This window comes from Falco cherrug, chromosome 7 (assembly GCF_023634085.1).
Source record: "Falco cherrug isolate bFalChe1 chromosome 7, bFalChe1.pri, whole genome shotgun sequence".
Taxonomy (NCBI): Eukaryota; Metazoa; Chordata; class Aves; order Falconiformes; family Falconidae; genus Falco; species Falco cherrug.
Window position 1 is genome coordinate 242,133 of NC_073703.1, and position 18,221 is coordinate 260,353.

Genomic DNA, 18,221 nt, shown 5'->3' on the forward strand with positions numbered 1-18,221 from the left:
ATGGTTGTTAGGGTGCTGTGTGGGGGATGGCTGTACTGAAGAAATTGAATTTTGAGGTTGGAGCGGAATCGGGTAAAAGGGAGGTAACTGCAACTGGGGATGGGTTGCTTGTGAGATCTTTTGAGGGATGGCTTTAGGATACCTCTGCAGTTAATGTTTGTACTAAGGACCTTGGAGGATGAATGTGTAGATAAAATTTGCTGAACCAACAGAGTAAGAAATCATGGAAAGCTTGGAATATTTTACAGGACAACCTAGATGATCTTGAAGACCAAGTAGGAATGGGATGAAGCAGCTGAAAAGCAGGATACATGTGTTTGGTCACAAGAAGACTGAATGACCAAGATGATACAGTTGTGCAGGGGATTTTTGTTAACCTAAGTTACCAGTCAGGGTTGTGTTAATGCTCCCTGTCTCTCTGAGAAATAACTTAGCTGGATAAGTATATTGTTTTGGTTATCAGGGATGAACTGAAGTAAGAGAGGGAAGAATGACCAGAGAAATGGAAAGATGATCTCTTGAGGGGGAAACTAAAAGCACTTTTGAGTTTAGCTTGGCAAAGACCTGGTAAATTAGGGTGGGTCTCCTTCCGTACTGAAGTAGACAGTGTTAAGGGTTGTGACACTTTTTTTTTTTTTTCCTACCAGAAACTAAATCTGTAAAAAGAAGTGTTTCCTGTACTTGGATCACCCCAGGTAGTTGTCAGCATCGGTTTTTATGTAGCCTTTTCAGGGCTGGGCTCAAATTACAGGAGGTGAACAAAACCCATGTAGCTCCTGGTGCCTTCATTTTAGATGTGCTTTTTCTTAAAAGAGTGAGAGTGGGTACAGAGGACACTCTGTATCCGGTCTGAGGTTTATAGAAAAGAGCTTTTTAAATTCAGGGGCAACAGTGATGCAAGAACCAACCAAATGGATTTACACAGAAAATTAGAGGACTGTCTGTAATCATCAGAGGAGTGAATTTAGGAAGAGGTTACAGCAGAAGTAATGAACAAAAGACATAAGCTGATTTTGAGACAGAGCTTATTTGTTATCTTGGCAAGGACAGACAAGTACACAATAACATGTGCAAGAATTCAGAGTGCTTCCTGACCCTCTTGGGTACAATTGTCCATCTACTGGTAACCAGACATGTGTTTTGGGTTTGTGTGTTGTGGGGATTTTTTTTGGTCTTATGTGATTTGACTACCCAAAATCCACTGAGGTAGCTAGGAACTTGAATAAAGTACAAAATGTAAAGGACCTCTGAATTGTCTTACACCTTTGTGCTTTTGTTCTCCCCTCCATTTTGTTCTTCTGTTACCCTTCATTTGTCCAAAAAGAATTTTTCAATGAGTTGTGACATATCATGTTTACATACCACCTGCACTGGAATTATTTAAAAGCAATTTTATTTCTGCCTTTTCTTTTTCTTCTTCCTTCCCCCTCTTAAATCAGTGCTTTATAATTTAGTGGCTAATACTTGTCAGAAGCTAGTAGGACCACATGCTGAACTGGTAAATTCCCAGCAGCAAACTAGCAAGCAAGCAAGGCAGCGGCCATAACTTTGCTATTTTTCTCTTCCTTCCCCCTCTGCCATGTTCGTGTTTTACCTTAGAAAACAAGAGGATTGACAATCAACAAAAAATTTCTTTGCCCCATAAAGCCCTGCTTTCTCCCTCTCCCAAACCAAGAGTGATTAATGTAGTAGTGAGGACAGATTTTGTTTGATATGGATATTTTCTCTCTGGATTTTGTGGAAGCACAGGGATTGAGGATGTTATGATGAAAGCATGTTGAGGGAACGGAGCTCCAGGCAGGGATCCCTGGGAATGCAGACGAAGAGATGAGTGGCAGGATAGGAGTCAGAGCCTGTACCCTGAGGCGAGAACAGAGCATTGGGATGAGGAGGAGAGGCTAGGGAGGAAGAAAAGCTAGAGTGTGGTTCCACGGTCTGCATAAATCAGCATGTGATCCACTGCCATACAAGATGACAATCCCACCCTCTCCTCCTTCCCCATTCACTCTTGCTTGCCTGGCCCTGGTGGTCCTGCAGCCCCTGGGGGACTGAGACCGGCTTGGGGGAAGAGGAGAATGAGCACTGGTGCACACTGGGAGCCAAGGCATGGCTGAGAGCAAGGAGGAGGTGACAATGACAGCTGGAGGCAAAAGCAGTTTGTCTCAGGTAGGATGGAAACTGAGGCTGGAAGCTGGTGTCTTATGGCACCAAGAGGAAGGCTTCTGCTCCCCTGTTCTTATTCCGTGCGGGCACTAATGATGCTGCTAAGGGCAACCTGGAGAATATCAAAAGATAGTGTAGAGCTCTGGTGGTGATGGGCAGGGGCATGAGAGCCCAGGAGGTGGTCAGTTTAATCCTGCTAATCCTGTTTATCCTGCTTAATCCGGTTCATTGGTGGGTGTTATGGCTTGACCTTGGCTGGCCAACAGGTGCCCACCCAGCTGCTCTCTCACTCCCCCTTCTCAATAGGCCCAGGGGAGAACACATGAGAAAAAGCTTGTGGGTAAGGACAGGGAGATCACCTAACAATTACAGTCACGGGCAAAATAGACTTAGCTTGGGTAAATTAATTTATAGCCAACTAATTGTAGCAGGGTAGGAGAGTGAGAAATAAAAAGCTATAAACACTTTCCCTCTGCACCTTCTTTCTTCCTGGCTCAGCTTCACTGACTCTTCTACCTCCTCTCCCTGAGTGGTGCAGGGGAATGGGTGTTGTGTCACATTGCTTCATCTCTGCTGCTCCTTCCTCCTCACATTCTTCTGTTTCATTGTGGGGTCAATCCAATGGGAGACAGTCCTTCACAAACAGCTCCAACATGGGTCCTCCCCACAGGCTGCAGTTCTTCATGAACCACTCCAGTGTGAGTCCTCTCCATGGGGTGCAGTCCTGAGGAATGGACTGCTCCAGCGTGGGGCCCCATGGGGGCCCCATGTCCTGCCAGAAAACCTGTTCCTGTGTGGGCTTCTCTTCACAGGACCACAAATCCTACCAGGAGCCAACACCAGTGTGGGCTGCAGCTTCCTTCAGGGCACATCTACCGTGGTCCTCCATTAGAGGGGGACAATCTGTGTCACCATGGTGTTCACAGTGGTCTGCAGGGGAATCTCCGCTCTGGCACCTGGAGCACTTCCTCCTCCTTCACCCACCTTGGTGTCTGCAGGGCTGTTTCTCTTACATCTTCTCACTCCTCTCTCCCAGCTGTTGCAACAGCATTTTTTACCCTTTCTTAAAATGTGTTCTCACAGGGGCGCTACCTTCATCACTGATGGGCTCAGCTTTGGCCAGTGACAGGTCCATCTTCTCACAGAGGCCGCCCCTGCAGACCCCACTACCAAAATCCTGCCACATAAACCCAATACAGTGGGTCAGAAGAAGAGATATGGAAACTGAAATTCTTGAAATTACAGCTGAGATCATAAAGAGAAAAGCACTACGGACTGAGAGAATTCAGAATTAAGCTTATCTGATGCAACATTATCTAAGATCTGTGATGCTAATATTTTTTCCATTGCAATTCCACTTAGTTTCCTAAGACCGTCAAGTTTCTAGATCTACAATGATGCTTGAACCAGGGATTTTTCCATATGCACGAAAATGTATTTTGTGTTGGTTGAACAGCCTCAGTTTCTAGGGAATAAGATTTTAGGTGAATGCTTTGTTTTACTGAGGCTTAAAGTGCCCTGGTGTCTTGGGATGATTTAGTGGGGGGTGTGTGTGTGTAGGCGTCTGTCTTGGTGAAGGTCTGAGGAGGATGCTGAGTTTGGGAGTGTTGGGCAATGAGTGAGGTGCAGGAATACAAATGAGAGTGAACAGAGTTGACAGAAGGAGGTGGGATACAACGATGAGGCTGAGGATGAATAGGTGTGATGGGGAGAAGTGGACTGAGTTGGAGATACCAGAAGAGAGGATAGATGGGAGAAGTTTTGCATTGAAGGCTGTCTTATGGTTGTGTCCTTTAGGCCAAGCAGACTTCCTCAGTGGCATTGGCCCCTTAGGCTGACATCTTAAAATAGGCAACTGTAACCAAAGAAACAAAAATATCTTTGCTGTGCTTGGGTTTGACAACGTGAGAGTGTATAGGAGTTAATTGGGATAAAACATCTGTGTTAGGACTGGACTTGGCATGTATTGTGTCACTGAAACTCGAATGCACTGGTTTTAGGGTATCAGCTGGGTTCTAGATTTTTCTCACAGGCTTTATCTGAGAGAGAAGATTGGCTGCAGGAATTTTGCAGGGGTGCCTGCATGTGAGAAGACAGGAGCTTGCTCTGACTCTCTGGCCTGGGGTGCTTTGCACTGCCAGTAGGTAGAAGAAAACACACTTGTGAATGGATCAAATTTGACTCTTGAGTTGTGTAGTCAATCCTTTCAATAAAACAGAAGATTAATTGTGCCAGCTCTTTGCAGGCACTTTCCAGAGCAAAACTGTGTGTTAACTATACATTTCCTGATTTGCAAACACCTCTGTGGCCACAGGGTTGGGTTTAACAGACAAACTTTTTTTGAGCAGTACATTTTCTCAACCTTCACTCTACTTCAGTGAGTGTTTTGATTCCTGCCCCCCCCCCCCCCCCCCCCTTCTGAAGAATAGTAAGTAAAAATGGCAATAAAATAAAATGTTCTGAAATGGCTGAACTTCTGAGAATTTGTGTATGTGTGAATGTGACTTCTGGAAGAAAAGCCCAAATGAAATGTGGCAGGCAAACGGGAATTAAAGAAAACTTGTAATAACCTACACTTTAATAAAGAGTTATTTATGGGAATATATGGAAAAACACAGACATTACACAACTCAAAATCATATCCTGGTAACATGCTTTAGAAATAACTGACTAATGAATGTCTCAAATTGCTGCCAGGCTTCTTTGAAAAGTCATGAAAAACTAGGAGAGAGATAAAAATGTGACATCTGGAACCAAGTTACAATTTCTCATACAAAGCAGAAGAGTTGCAAAAGAAAAAGCCACTCTGTCTCTGAGATGAAACCTTTGGTGAGGAAGCCCACGTGCAGCTGCCTGTGTGCTCCTGACAAACGCAGCAGCTCCTGGTGTAAAGTGAATGAGTGGATGCTCCTGTAATACCCCTGGGCAGCATTTCTGGCCTTGCATCTTTTGCAAGTGTTAAAAAAAAAAAAAAAATAATCAGTGTGAGCATAAAGATGCCAGTTACAATATTTTCCCTCCACTGAACCTTTTTCAGCTCTATGTTTCTTGTTGATTCAGTGGAAAAATAAACCTGCCATTTTATTACCTAGTCACTCAGTCCTGTATGGTGGTCTTGAAGCTCTTTGTGGTCAGCCCTTACCTGTAACATGCTGAGCTGCTGGGTTATGATGATCAGTCTTTGACTTTTCACTGTTCATTTCCCTTTCCTAGATACTTTGAGAGTATTTTGAAGTGCCCAAATCTCAGCAAAACTTCCTGTGGACCTTCCTCCATCGAAGAACTGACTGTTTATTCTTTTTGGCTAACCATTTATTTATCCAAGCAAAACCCTTCCTCTCTTACTCTGTGGCACCTTAGTTTCCTTAAAGTCCTTTAGTGAAGAGTGTTGCAAAGCCATTTTGGAAATCCAGGTAGCCTGACTCATCTGCTGGTCAGATCTCCCTTACTCACATATGGGTTTGTGAAACAGGAAGGGAGAAGCTGCACTGACTTTTCCCAAGAAGTAATTCTGGTTGAAGATGACAGTTTTTCTTTATTCTTACTAATTTACTGTTGTGACTCATTGCTCTTCAATTTGTCTGTTTACTCTTGATTCCTCCATGAGACAATCTGAACTCGGAGGCTTGGGCTGGGTTTTTTGTTCCCCCTGCAGAGCATGGTGTCAACATGGGAATCCTTCTTCCCTGGCCTCTGCAGGCCCAGTAAATTCACTCAGCCTTATCCTTGCTGAGTCTTGCTTTTTATTCCCACATTGTGTGTATGCGTTCTCTGGCAGCCTTCCTGTTCTTGTGGAATCTGAAGAAGATAACCACTAGTTTTGATGCCTCCTGCCAACTGCCCCCCAAACTTTCCTGCCCTATATTAGCATGGTTTTGGTCCCCACTGAGCCTTTCACATAACAGTGGAGGTGGCAGGAGCTTGCTGCTTCTCTGCTGTAGCCAAGCAACAGTGTCCAGGCATGGAGCCCATTAAATATTGGTGGTTTTGGCATATTTTAGATCCAGCATAAGCACACAGCAGTGAAAATTCAGGTTTTTAGTGTGTGCTGATTGCCAGGGTACCTTTGTGGGATATAGGTATTACATGCTGGGGAGAAAGTAGTAAGCCCCAAACTCTCTCTTTGCAGACTTAAAATTGAAACTAAATTGACTTTGACAAGGCAGGATCTGGAGAGAAAATGTTCTTACTAAGCTGCAAGGGAAAAGGTGCTTTCAGCTTGGGGTTGTGCTGAGTCTGCCTTAAATATTAGGTGGGATCGAAGTGAGAGGAGTCCTGTTTTAACAACAAGAAGTTAGATTTCCCATTGCAAATTGAAACCTGGTTAGAAAAAAATGCCGTAAACCATAGTAAAACTGCCCTGGATATTAATTTCTTGTAGCTTTTATTTGGAGATTTGAGAGTGCTTTGGAGAATTCAAGGCCCCACTCAGATCCTCGCAGAGAGGTCCTGGAGGCTTTTCTATTTCCCATTTATATTTCACTGCTCAGACCATGGCTTAGTAGCACTGTTTTTCTTTGCTGAAACTTGAGGGGCTTCTCGGCATTTGAGGAAGGGCTGAAATACTCCTGAATTTATTTGTATTGCATTTGGGTATGTGCATGGTGGTACTACAATACAGTTTCTTCCACCTGTTTATCTTCTTCCTGGGGAAACTTGTTTCTAAACTGAAGTTGCAACATGTTGCATACCATGTGTCCAAGGCTCTTGATGTATTTAGCAATATCTGCAGTTTCTTCCTTCCAAAGCCTAGGTTTTTATTCCCGCCCCGCCCTGCCCCCCCCCCCCCCCCCCCCCGCCTTGTACCTTTTGGGGTTTGTCATAGCTTTGCATTTTATTATAAATGATACTTTCTATTACCTGCAGTGTTTTTGACAGTTTCCCAGTGGATGTTATATAGTGGAGCATCACAGAGATGCTGCATGAAATAGCAATGATATAGAAAATGGAGTTGGCCCTTAATTTAATTTTGTTTTATTGCCAGATTTAGGGACTTCTGTCCCAGGTTTCTACCCTGGTTGCCAGCAGTGGAGCCTGCAGAACTTGGTTTGGCCTGCCTGTGTGGGTACATGCTACGTTAAAAGCTTTGTTTGACCTTGTAGACATACCCTCTGGTACAACTTCTCTGATCTAATGAGCCCTGTACCCTTCTTTAATTGTACTGGAAGAAATCATGTAGTTAATTTGTAGTTAAATTATTTGATAATCCATAATTAGCTGCTTGTTGTAGTTCATTCTTAAGCTAGAGTTAGGAGCAGAGGAATAATTTTGTGTGGGTTTATTAATGACAGAAGAGAGTTTGAGCTCCTAGAGGGCTCAAGGCTGGAGGGCTGGTATCTACTTCAGCTCTGCTCCTGCTTAGGCATCAAGTAATGTGCATCCTACAGAGGATGAGTAGCTGCTCCTGGGCTTTGAAGGAATACAGAAGAGGCAAGACAACTGTGAAAGGGAGCAGAGGTTTGACAGCTGTTGAAACTGGGACGATACGTCCACATAAAAAGCTTTTCATGTCAAGTAAGTGATGCTTCTTCTGCAAAGGGGTATTGATAGTAAGCATAGCCCTTCTAAAGGTGGGGAAAAAGATGGGTTTCATAAAGGGTGCAGAAACAGGGAGAGGAGTCTTTGCATAATTTCTGATTATTAAGAGTTTCTATAAGGTGTCATAGTGCATGTAGTTTGTGGTCTTTGAAAGTTTAGATTTCATCTGGTCCAAAGCAGTTTCGCAAGAGACACAACTGTGGTTTTGGTGGGGGAAGGCTGCTGCATGTTCAGCACTAAGGGTTTTGAGTCAGGATATAATGGTGTTTTCCTGCTTTCTTTTGGTGATTTTGGTGTGGGGGCTTGCTGAGAAAAGTGCTTTCCTTCTCAGGCGCCTTAAGGCGGAAATCAAAGCAGTGACCAGGCAGAATATCTTCAGAGCTAGGAGGTGAAAGATTTCATTTTCATTTTTTAGGGGATAAAACTGGAAATAAACCACAAAGGACATGGTTTAAGAGTGGATAGTTTCATTGGGAATGGCTAATTGTGGAAGTTGTTGGACTTGTTGGAAAACATTATAAGAAGGCTAGTGAAAGAGCTTTGTAGAGTTACTGCTAATACTAGAGGAAGGTGTACTGAAGCTTCTTCTAAACCTGAAAGTTTTCTAGGGTGAATTGGGAGGGGGCGGGGGGGGGGGGAGGCAAATAGAGAATAACTAACTAATGTAACCTTTCTTTCATCAGACGTGTCAAGTGTGCCAGATGATGCTGCCTAACCAGTGCAGTTACTGCGCTCACCAGAGGATCCATGCTCACAAGTCTCCATACTGCTGCCCAGAGTGTGGAGCTGTCTGCCGCTCTGCCTATTTCCAAACTCACGTCAAGGAGAACTGCCTGCACTATTCCCGCAAAGTTGGATTCAGGTTTGTGAGGCTCCAGAGGGTCCCTGCTGAGATGGCGAGAGGGAGTGGGAAATGGGGATTTAGATCTTTGAAAAGGTGTGTCTTCCTTACAGCAGAAGTGAAAGAGGATGTAGCCCAGGCCTGGCATGGTATTCTGCATGACAAAACAAGTTTGAAATGGGGAATTACTAAATGGATTAAGAGGAGGATTTCTGACAGCAGAAATTATTTTGAGGCAGCTCTAAGGTGAAAGGTGCTTGTGTTGAATTCAAGTTGCAGACAGGCATCTCAGGATTGATATTTACAGCAAAAAGATGACAGATCTTAATCCTTGAAATCTCTTCAAGGTTTGTACTTATGTTTATGTCAGTTATAATGGACTGAGGGATGTGTGCCTTCATGAGGAGGGCATAGATGATTCTCTTGTATACCCCTACAACTCTCCAAACACTTCTCATGAACTGAAACAGATGGAGGAAAGATCCCAAGGTTCTGGATGTGGTGGTGTGTATATGCGTGTGTTGTCTTTTCTCCAACCAAATTGATTGCTTTAATAAAAGATGTTACTTTACCCTACAAGCCTTTCCTTCTTGGCATGTTGAGATCACCTCAGCTGCAGCACAGCTCTTAAGGCACAGATTATTTGCTTGGGAGATGAGACTGGGTGACCTTTTAATATTCCTTAAAGTTCTGTTTTTTCTCCAATTGCCATTAAGTACTTGGAAATTTAAAATGAACAGGGCGATTTCTGCTCTTGGAGCTGTTCTTTTAAGATGTCTGCAGATTCAGGAAGCCTCTGCTGTGTGGTTTCTGTTTTCAAGGGCTTTTTCTTTCAACTGTGAAGACAAGAGACACATAAAAAACCAAAAACCAATCCTGAATTTAATTTTATACAGATAATTTTTTTTTTTGTTATGTGGGATCTGATTTGAGGGGCCACAGCCCACAAAAAATAATTAATTCCATTGCAAATTAAATGGCTGTGGTATTCGGGCTGTTTGAAAATGAGTTAATCATAGAGAAGGAGGAAAGCCGGGAAAAAAGTATTTTCTCTGAGATGGAAAAATGAGAATGGAGTAGGTGTCAGAAAACTAATCATGGGCTTGGTGCAGTTCTTTGGACTTCACTGGCCTCTGAGAATCCCAAATGCAGGCCCAACTTCATCACACTGAGCTACTTGTGCAGTATTCCCATCCTCATCTATGCCTCAATCAATAACGTGTTACAGGGTTACACTGGCTGAAGCTGTATCATATAGGAAGCTCAGTCACTTAGCAGTGATCCAGTGCAAGTCCTTTCTCCTCTATTTCTAGCTGATGGGCTCACAGTGTACAACAGAGCTTGGTCCTGACTCTTAAGTGTACGACCTGGCACTTTTTAGAAATGTCATTAATTCCAGATATATTACAGTAGTATCTTTATGATGCCTTAATCCTTGTCAGCAACAAGAGCTTCCATCTTCTACAGATGCTTTCTGTGCCAGGGGCATCAATGAAGATCTAAACCAAGAGAGAGATCAAGAATGCTACTAATGGATTTTTTAGCTTTACCTAGTTTCTCTAGAAGCTAAATTTCTTTAACTTCTCCTCTAATTTGCATCTGCTCAGGCTCATTGGAGAGAACTGAGTCCACCAAACAGGTGAACTTCTGGCTGAGCCATCCTTGTTATCCTGCCTGTCTGCTGCAGGATTGATGTCATTGGCATTGTTGAAAACAGAAGAAAGAAATTCTAGTTGCAGAACCGTATCTCGATAATCCTGTGGCATCTGCCCTGTGGTCACATAGTGACTTTACTTCTTTTCTTTCACTTTTATTACTCACAGGGCTGAAAAGCCGAGTTGTTCTTTTAAATCCTTCCTAGAATCAGCTTGACTTTTGCTGCTTCTCACTATATCCCTGTTTTTCTTGGTTTTCTGATGCATGTTTGGTTTTGTGATCAGTCCTTAATCTGTCTCCTTTTCTGCTAATACCCCAATGCATTCAATTAAGTTTGGAGTAGTACTGTTTTATTTGGGGTATAGTCAGGGCTAGTGATTGCACTGAAAATGAGAAAGGTCTTTTGCAGTTAAAAATTAAAATCAACAAGCCTTACCTAAGCACTCCTTGCCATTTTGCTTCAGGTGTCGCCTCCCCACCTTTTCCAAGCACCTTCTAGCTGTCCCCAGTGATACCAGACTTGTTTTGCTGCTTGCTGCCACCTGAATTGTTTTGGGACTGGAAGGTGACGGCAGGCATAGGAAGCGTATCTTGTGGCTTTATCTTCTCTTGCAGGATGCTTTCCAAGACTTTTACACCACCCCTCCTCTCCCTGAGGCTATCCAAGAGTCTTCTGTTGCAAATTATTCCCCCTCCTCTTGTTGGGGAGATAATAGCAGTTTGCAATTTGCAGAAATTACGTGGCAAGCCTCTGACATCCTCCATCCACTTTGTTCTGCTAATTAGTTTACTTTATCAAACTTCATTATTCTGGCACTGGGATTCTTGATTACAAAGTGGCTGTTGTTTAAACTTCCATTTACTGCAGATTAAATTAACTTGTGATCATTTGACCCTGAGTTAGTATTTATATCATCCCTAATTCTATGTGAAGTACTTACTGTAACTGAATGTAATGCAGGACCATCTCTTGTTAGCTGGGGGAGTGTTTGTGGAAGAAGCCTGTTGGATATTCCTGGATGTACTAGCCAGACCTTGCTGTCAGGATTAGCATTTGTTCTTCATTTATACTTTGGGGAATTTATTCTCCCATAATAACAGGCTTCCTGGTGTTACTATACTAGAAAGTCTCTCTCCCCATCTCACGTGAATCAAGATCAGGCTTGAAGGCAGGGCTACCCAAAGTATTGTCATGTTTCCCCAAAGATGACACCAGCTGCTGTCACTGCTTCCCTCTCTAAATTTAAGAAAAGAGCGTTTCTGTATATAATTTTGGGGGAGAGGGTTTGGTTCCTTTGGGATGGCTTCTGCCTAACGATCTTTTGAAGTGTAACTTCAAAGTGTGGGCTTGTTTCCTAAACACTTTTGGGAGGCTTATTCGGAGGGAAGGGTAATCTAGCGGCTTGTTTGTTTTTGATATGATCTTGGAGCTCTTCCAGTTGCTCAGTAGCTGGGGTCCATCTGCGACGGCAGCATCTGTGCTGTAGCACCACCGAATGCATGAACCCTAATAGTGCCGCAGCAAACAGCAGCCCTCAGAATGAAGGAAGAGAGGTATTTTTAAGGCAGCTTAACTCCGGGCTTGCCAGAGGGAGTTATCCTTTGTGTGTGTCTCGTATCCTACTAGCACAAGTGTAGGTCTCCTGGATTGCCCAGCTGAGCTCCTCTGCTGTAATGGTCCGTACATGGTGCTGGCTTAAGTGGGTATCTGCTGTTAGTAATTTTGATCAAATCTTCTTAGGAGAGGCTATTCTGGTCCAGGATCAGCGGAGGTGCTCCTATGGGCATGGTAAACCCTGCAGCTGGTGTGGCTGAGGCAGGCGAGGGCAGGTGTCTGCATCCTCATGTGTCCTTGTAGCGTTGGTGTGTGGGTTTTCTTGGAGCACAGCAGGCAGGTAGGTTCTCAGGAGGACTATAAGAGTTAATATAGTAAGGCTGCCAGCTGTTGCCTTTTTGGGGGAGTATCAGGCAAGATCTGTCACAGGCGTGCATTAGGAAGAGAGGTAGGCTGGGACCAGTGGGGTGACCCTGGCTTTCCTTTTGGCCTGGGGTTTATGTTTTCAGCTGCCAAGAAGAATCCTTTTGCTGTCCCATAAGCAGGTTCATTACACAGTGTGCAGCACCAGTGCACACACCAAGTTGAGGTATTACTTATTTCTTTATTACAGTCTGTGCAAAGTAGGGAGCTAGGTGGTAGCACGCAAATGTCTAGCTCCCTGGTTGTCAAATTTTACAATATTTACACAGTTTAGCATACAAAAACATCACCTTCCTTGGTTATAAGTTACCCAACTCCTTCATTATTTAGTACTCAGATTCTCATTTGTCAAATAATTCTTTTGCTTCTCATGTTAATTAGTTGGCATGCTGTCTCAGCTTCTTTTAGGACTGGGGGATTTCTTGAATCAGTTGACTTGATCCTCCCCCTTCTGGAATGACCTTTCCCCTAGTTGTGCTGAGCTCCTTGCCTGTTATAAGCTTCCTATCAGCCCATCCATCCATAGAGGTGCTTCTTTTGTGAAATTCCTTTTCTGAACAAAAGGATTTGCCAGCAATGGACATACAAAGTGCTTGTAACCTGAATTAACCATTCACAACTCATTTGCTCCAACTATCTCAACACCACCAACAGCACATTCAGTTCCATCAACCACCCGATGTCACTTTGGCTCCATGTGCATCCTCTGCTTCTTCCTCTCTTTCCTCCTGGAGCATCTGCCCAGCTCCCAGACAAGCACTTCCCAGGGAACACCTGTGTCTTTATGATTTTAATGAGCTTAATCGGTTCCTGGGTGTTTCTATTGCTGTTTTCAGTATCTTTGCTGGTGCTGTCATTATTTTCTGGTGCTTAGTGGAGTATGAGAAGCAATTGTACAAGATTACTAAGATTTCCTAGCTGAATATTCTTTTTCTTTTTATTTTGTACTAGGGACTAACTGGTATTTATGCTACTTATTGCTACCCAGCGGTCTTATCAGATGCTTTTACTTTAGTTCTTCACATGTACCTGTGGGGGAATTGGCTTTCACAGATACAGGGCTGGCATTTTGCTGAACCACATCTTCCTTTATTCTTTCTTGGTTGTTTTAGTCTCTGAAGGCTTCTTTTATAGATCTTGTTTACTTGTCGCTAACATCTAGTTGTGAGATCATTCTGGCTTGTGAATTCCTGCATTGTATTCCTCTGTGACTCTTCCACATTACTCCTGAAAGAGACAAAACGAGGACCCACTGTAGCCTGGTGTTTGCCTCCATCTGCACTGCTTTGCATGTGTGTTGGAAGCAACGCTGTGGCTGTAACTTGGCTCTTTCTTTGTGTGTCCCCCAGGTGCATCCATTGTGGAGTTGTCTTCATGACCCTTGCCATGCTGAAAGTGCACATCCATGAGAAACACTGCGAAGTCTTCCACAAGTGTTCTTTTTGCCCAATGGCCTTCAAGTCGACCGACAGCACCATGGCTCACATGACCAGCCAGCACCCAGAAGAGCCTCATAAAACTACTCAGTAAGTATTTGGGGTTTATCTATTCTGCTTTGCTGTGTAGCTCTAGGATTCCCCCTTTCCCTCCCAGATTTTTTCTGCTTTTGGTTTCTGTCCTCATATGAGAAGATCTGCTGCTTTGGCTGGCTGGCAGAGATCTGTTCCTACCTACAGTGTGCTCTCCTTGGTATGAATGCAGTCTCCTGGGTAGGAGGAGAGGATCTGGGCAGGGAAGAGCTGAACATCTGTAAAAGGAACTTAATTGTTGCCTCTTTGTCTGGCAGGACTCACAGTGGCACCTCTTGGTAGATGGCTCCAGGGCAACGGCTGCATCTGGCACCTGAAAGGAAGAGCAGAATAATGCTATGCAGTGTTGCCCTGAAAAATCACTAGAGAGAAACCACCTGTTTTTTTCAAATCTGTAGCTTTCCCCTCCAAGGCTTGAGCTAGTGCCAGAAATGCATGTTTTAAGGGAGGAACTACGGAAAGGTGGGATTGAAGGTAATGTGTAGCTAGCTAGTATACTTTGGGTTTGCTCCCATCTGCACACACACTTAGGTAGTTATACATATGCATAGAAGTAAACATATTTTTAGAAAGCTGTGGTATGTGCCTCAGGCATTTTGTTGTTCTTCCCAGTTGAGTTAATGGTTCAGTTGTCTGCGTGGGTGTGTGTTGACAATGTACTGAGCGTACAGCCCTCCTCAGAAACTCATCCCATTCTGAAGTTGCTGGGATAACTTCTTCCACTGTTTTCTTAAGATAGCTAATGTAGAGAAACTGAATTTACTTTTTTTAATTGATCCAGGGTGATATACAAATGCTCTTGCGAGACGGTCTTTAACAAGAAGAAGATGCTCCAAGAGCATTTCCAGCAGAACAGCAAGTTGTTAGTGGGAGTGTTTAAGTGCCCACAGTGTCAGCTGGTTTATATGCAGAAGCAGCAGTTAATGCAGCACGTCAAGGTAGGTAACTCTCACAGCTTACTGGTACGGGGTTCTATTTTTTGAGTTCACCAAGAGTTTACATCAGCTGTGTGAGGAAATTGGTTGAAGGAGTGGAAGTTTCTTGAGTAATGTATTAGTGGAAAAATAGACTACAATGATTTACAGTATTATCTGGAAACATCAACGGAGCATTTTGTGTTAGTTGGTAATAACGCAAGCAGTTACTTTCATCTATATGAATTTAACCTTATGACAAAGGCTTGTTATCTATGGGTAATCTTTTTGATTTACAACTATTTTATATTAAATCCAAGGAAGTGATTAAACAGGGGCGGGAGCTTTATCTTTGGTTCGGAGACAGGGAGAAGTATTCTCTGCCCACAGTTACTTTATTTACATAGTGAAAGCTGAATCTCCCTCTTCTGGGTGCTCACCTAGAGAGTTTTGGCCCCTTTGCAGCTGCCTCAGAGAGCGACTGCATGGCATTTAATGCCCCACCTCCCTGGCTGCTCCACTTGCCACACCAGATTGCAAGAGGGGAGGGACAGAGGCAGAAGCAATTGCCCTGGAGGTACCAGCCTTTGGGCCGTGGGACCCCGGCCTTGTGTGCATCCATGCTGGCACCACTCAGGCTGCTCCAAAGGGTGGTCTGAAATGGATAGTTGTGTGCAGCCCCAGAACTTGGTGGAAATGGTGGTCTGGAGAGTGCTTTAAACCCGCCCTCCCTCAGTGATGGCTGCAGCAACCACTGCAATAATTGCACTATTATTCATTGCTCTTTTATATATATGAAAAGCCGGTTATTATCCATTTGGTGGTGGTTTCTAGTGGGATGCATGTGACGACTTGCAGATCTGATCGTCCCATAAATGTGTGAGCACCACATTTTTCTGTTGCCTTAGTATGTTTCTATGTACAGCATCTATACAACACTGTTGGGGAAATCCTCTCAGAAGATGTCTTGGTGGCATTCTGAAGAAAAAGTTTGCAAAGTCTTAATTTCCCGTCGATTGGAAAGAAAAAGTGACTTTTTTTTTAGTCAGTGACTTTATTTTGTTTAAACTTACGTTTTAAAAAGCAAGACGTTTCATTAGCTCACTCCAAAAAGCAAAACCCGTTCAAAACTACTACTTTGTTCTCTCCCCCATGCCTTTAACTTGCAAATCTGGATATGCTTTGCATGCAGTAATGAATTAAAATTTGAAGCCCTCCTGTGAAGCTGATGATTGCTGATCTTCCTGTACTATAGCTAGGAAAATAGAGTTGAGGTTAAGGCTGGGACCTTCAAAGAGGCATTCAGCCCTAATGCAAAAAGACGAAAAGACAAGATGGGCTTGAGCTGAGGTGCACAGTTTGTTGCAGCTTATTTGCAAATCCCACCCCCAGGGACTGCCTGCAGCAGTTTGTACACCAGCACCCTGACATCTCCAGTACAAAACTTTTGTCATTTAACCAGCTGTATTTGGCCATCAACAAGTCTTTGAGATGGTAATTGAATGGCTTTGAGATGGCTTTTTTGGCTGTGGCAGGGTAGTAATTGCACTAACCCATCTCCTTTTCTGTCAGATCCTGCTCCTTTATGTAATACAAAGTTCATAGGAGGTGCTGTCTAATGTGTGCCCATGTGGAAAATAAACCATGTGTCTTCTCATCTTCCCTGGCTTTCTGTTGTTAAAGCATAGGAGTAGGAGTTAGAAGGTCTGGTTCCTGTTACTGATTTTGCAGAGAAGTCAGTTCGTTTTTCTGTGCTCCTTCTCCCCCACCAGTGGTGTAATAACAGGAGAAATGGAGTAATGGGTAATAATGTACTCTGCTCAGAAGACACTCTTGAAATTTCCAGATGGGGAGAAAGGTGAACTGTTCATGTTACCCTAAATAACTGGGAATGCTGTGGAGCAGCTGTCATTGCTCTGCCATTGTATGAAAGAGCTTCTGCGGACATCAGCTGGATCAGGTGCAAAGCACACAGGCTTCTTGGATGAGACCTAGTGTTTGGAAGTTTGTTTGGTGTCTAACCCACAGAAAGACTTCCAAAGGCCTGGGGTTTTTGTGTGTTGAAACTTTACCCGTTATTAATTACTATGCACAATTAAACCTCTTAATTATCCTTTTGTGTGGATGAACTGTTGTTGTTCCTAGGGGAGTTTCTTGAGGGTTTTTTGGTATGTTGCTATTTTACTTGCTTTTGCTTTCCCACAGCTCTTCATTTCTGGATTATGTTCCTTGTGTTCAGTTTTCTTTGTTAAAATAACTTTTTGCGAGACTTTGGATTTTGGCCTGTTGAACAACCAAAGAGCCTGGAGATGTATTCCTTATAGGGCTGGTTTCTGGCTTTATGCTTGCTTTTATTTGTCAGGAACAAAGCGAACCATGAAAATGTAAATAGCAATAGACTGTGTGGAATTGAAGAAAGCAGAGTTGGAGAAACTGAGAGGTTGTGTCTTCCCGTCCCTAGAGCAAAGATGAAGCCGCTTTGGAGCCCCCAAGATAACAGCAAACATTTCATTCAGAGCTTAACAAAGCTCAGTGGTTTTAGAGCTTAGGCTTTTGAAATAATGACAATTATCATTGCTCTTCTATTACATCTTCCCTGTTCAACCAGAGTTCTCAGAGGTCATCCGAACTGTTAAACAGGCAGCACCAAGGAGCTGCTGTTGTCATGCAGGAAACATAAATAGAAGCTTCATGTTTCTTGGGAAAAATCTCTTGCTGGGGAAAACACTGCAGCCAGCTTCAAGGCAAAGTGGGAGGATATGGAGGAGCAAGATATCAGCATATTGTTTCAGGGTGTGAGGGGCTTATATTATTTATTTAAATAATGAATGTTATTTATTTGTAAATAAAAGTGTGTAATATGAATTACATATAAATGTTGTGGGTGATTCCATTATTGTTGTTATCCAGGGTGTTCATGGAGTCCCCCAAAATCCTGAGGAGCTCTCAAACTTTCCACAGAAATCTGAGAAGGCATCAAGGAGCCAGTTTCATACCCTACCAAAGGAGCTATCAGTAGCCAACGGGACTTCCCGCTCCCCTCTGCCAAGGAAGGACATGAGGGTGGAAGGACACAATCCCGAATCCAAGTCCAGACTGAGAAGAACAGGTTGGACTTGCAAGGAGTGTTCACAGTGGATCCCTGATAGGGAAACCTATGTGTCCCACATGAAGAGAAGTCATGGAAGGGTAAGGACTCAGGTGAAACACTTCAGGTAGATAATAAGATATTTTTAGCAAAAGAGTCTGATAATCATTAATATTTGGAGCAAAAAGAAACCAAGAATCTGTTTGCCAGCTCACTAAGGAGTAAGCTCAGGGCCAGAACAAAAAAAAAATTATGTAGGCTGTTGTAAGCACACTTTCTGTCCTTGATACTCTACAACCTGCATACCTCATCCTCTTCGCTGTTCCTTCTCCCACTGCATCTAATGTCAGGCTTCTGGCTTCCTCTTTGGCTCATCAGGGTAAGTGGATGGAAGGTCATGTCTTCTCCAGTTACTGGTTCAACAGCCCAATCTAAACTATCTACACTCAACGTTACAGAAGGACATACAGTTCCTCTACATGATGTATTGTTTGGTAGATATCACTACATCTAA

The 18,221-nt window shown here is 43.4% G+C and overlaps 1 protein-coding gene across 2 annotated transcripts in view; it reads left to right on the forward strand.

The window, feature by feature from the left end:
- Positions 1–18,221, forward strand: part of ZNF592 (zinc finger protein 592) — a 37,340-nt gene that overhangs the window by 10,808 nt on the left and 8,311 nt on the right. For both annotated transcript variants that reach the window (XR_008733382.1, XM_005437530.4), the window contains exons 3-6: positions 8,385–8,563; positions 13,526–13,702; positions 14,487–14,643; positions 17,530–17,808. Coding sequence is in view for 1 of the 2 variants with exons in the window: in XM_005437530.4 (XP_005437587.2) it covers positions 8,385–8,563; positions 13,526–13,702; positions 14,487–14,643; positions 17,530–17,808 (792 nt within the window). In the remaining variant the exon portion in view is untranslated. The remainder of the gene's footprint in view (positions 1–8,384; positions 8,564–13,525; positions 13,703–14,486; positions 14,644–17,529; positions 17,809–18,221) is intronic.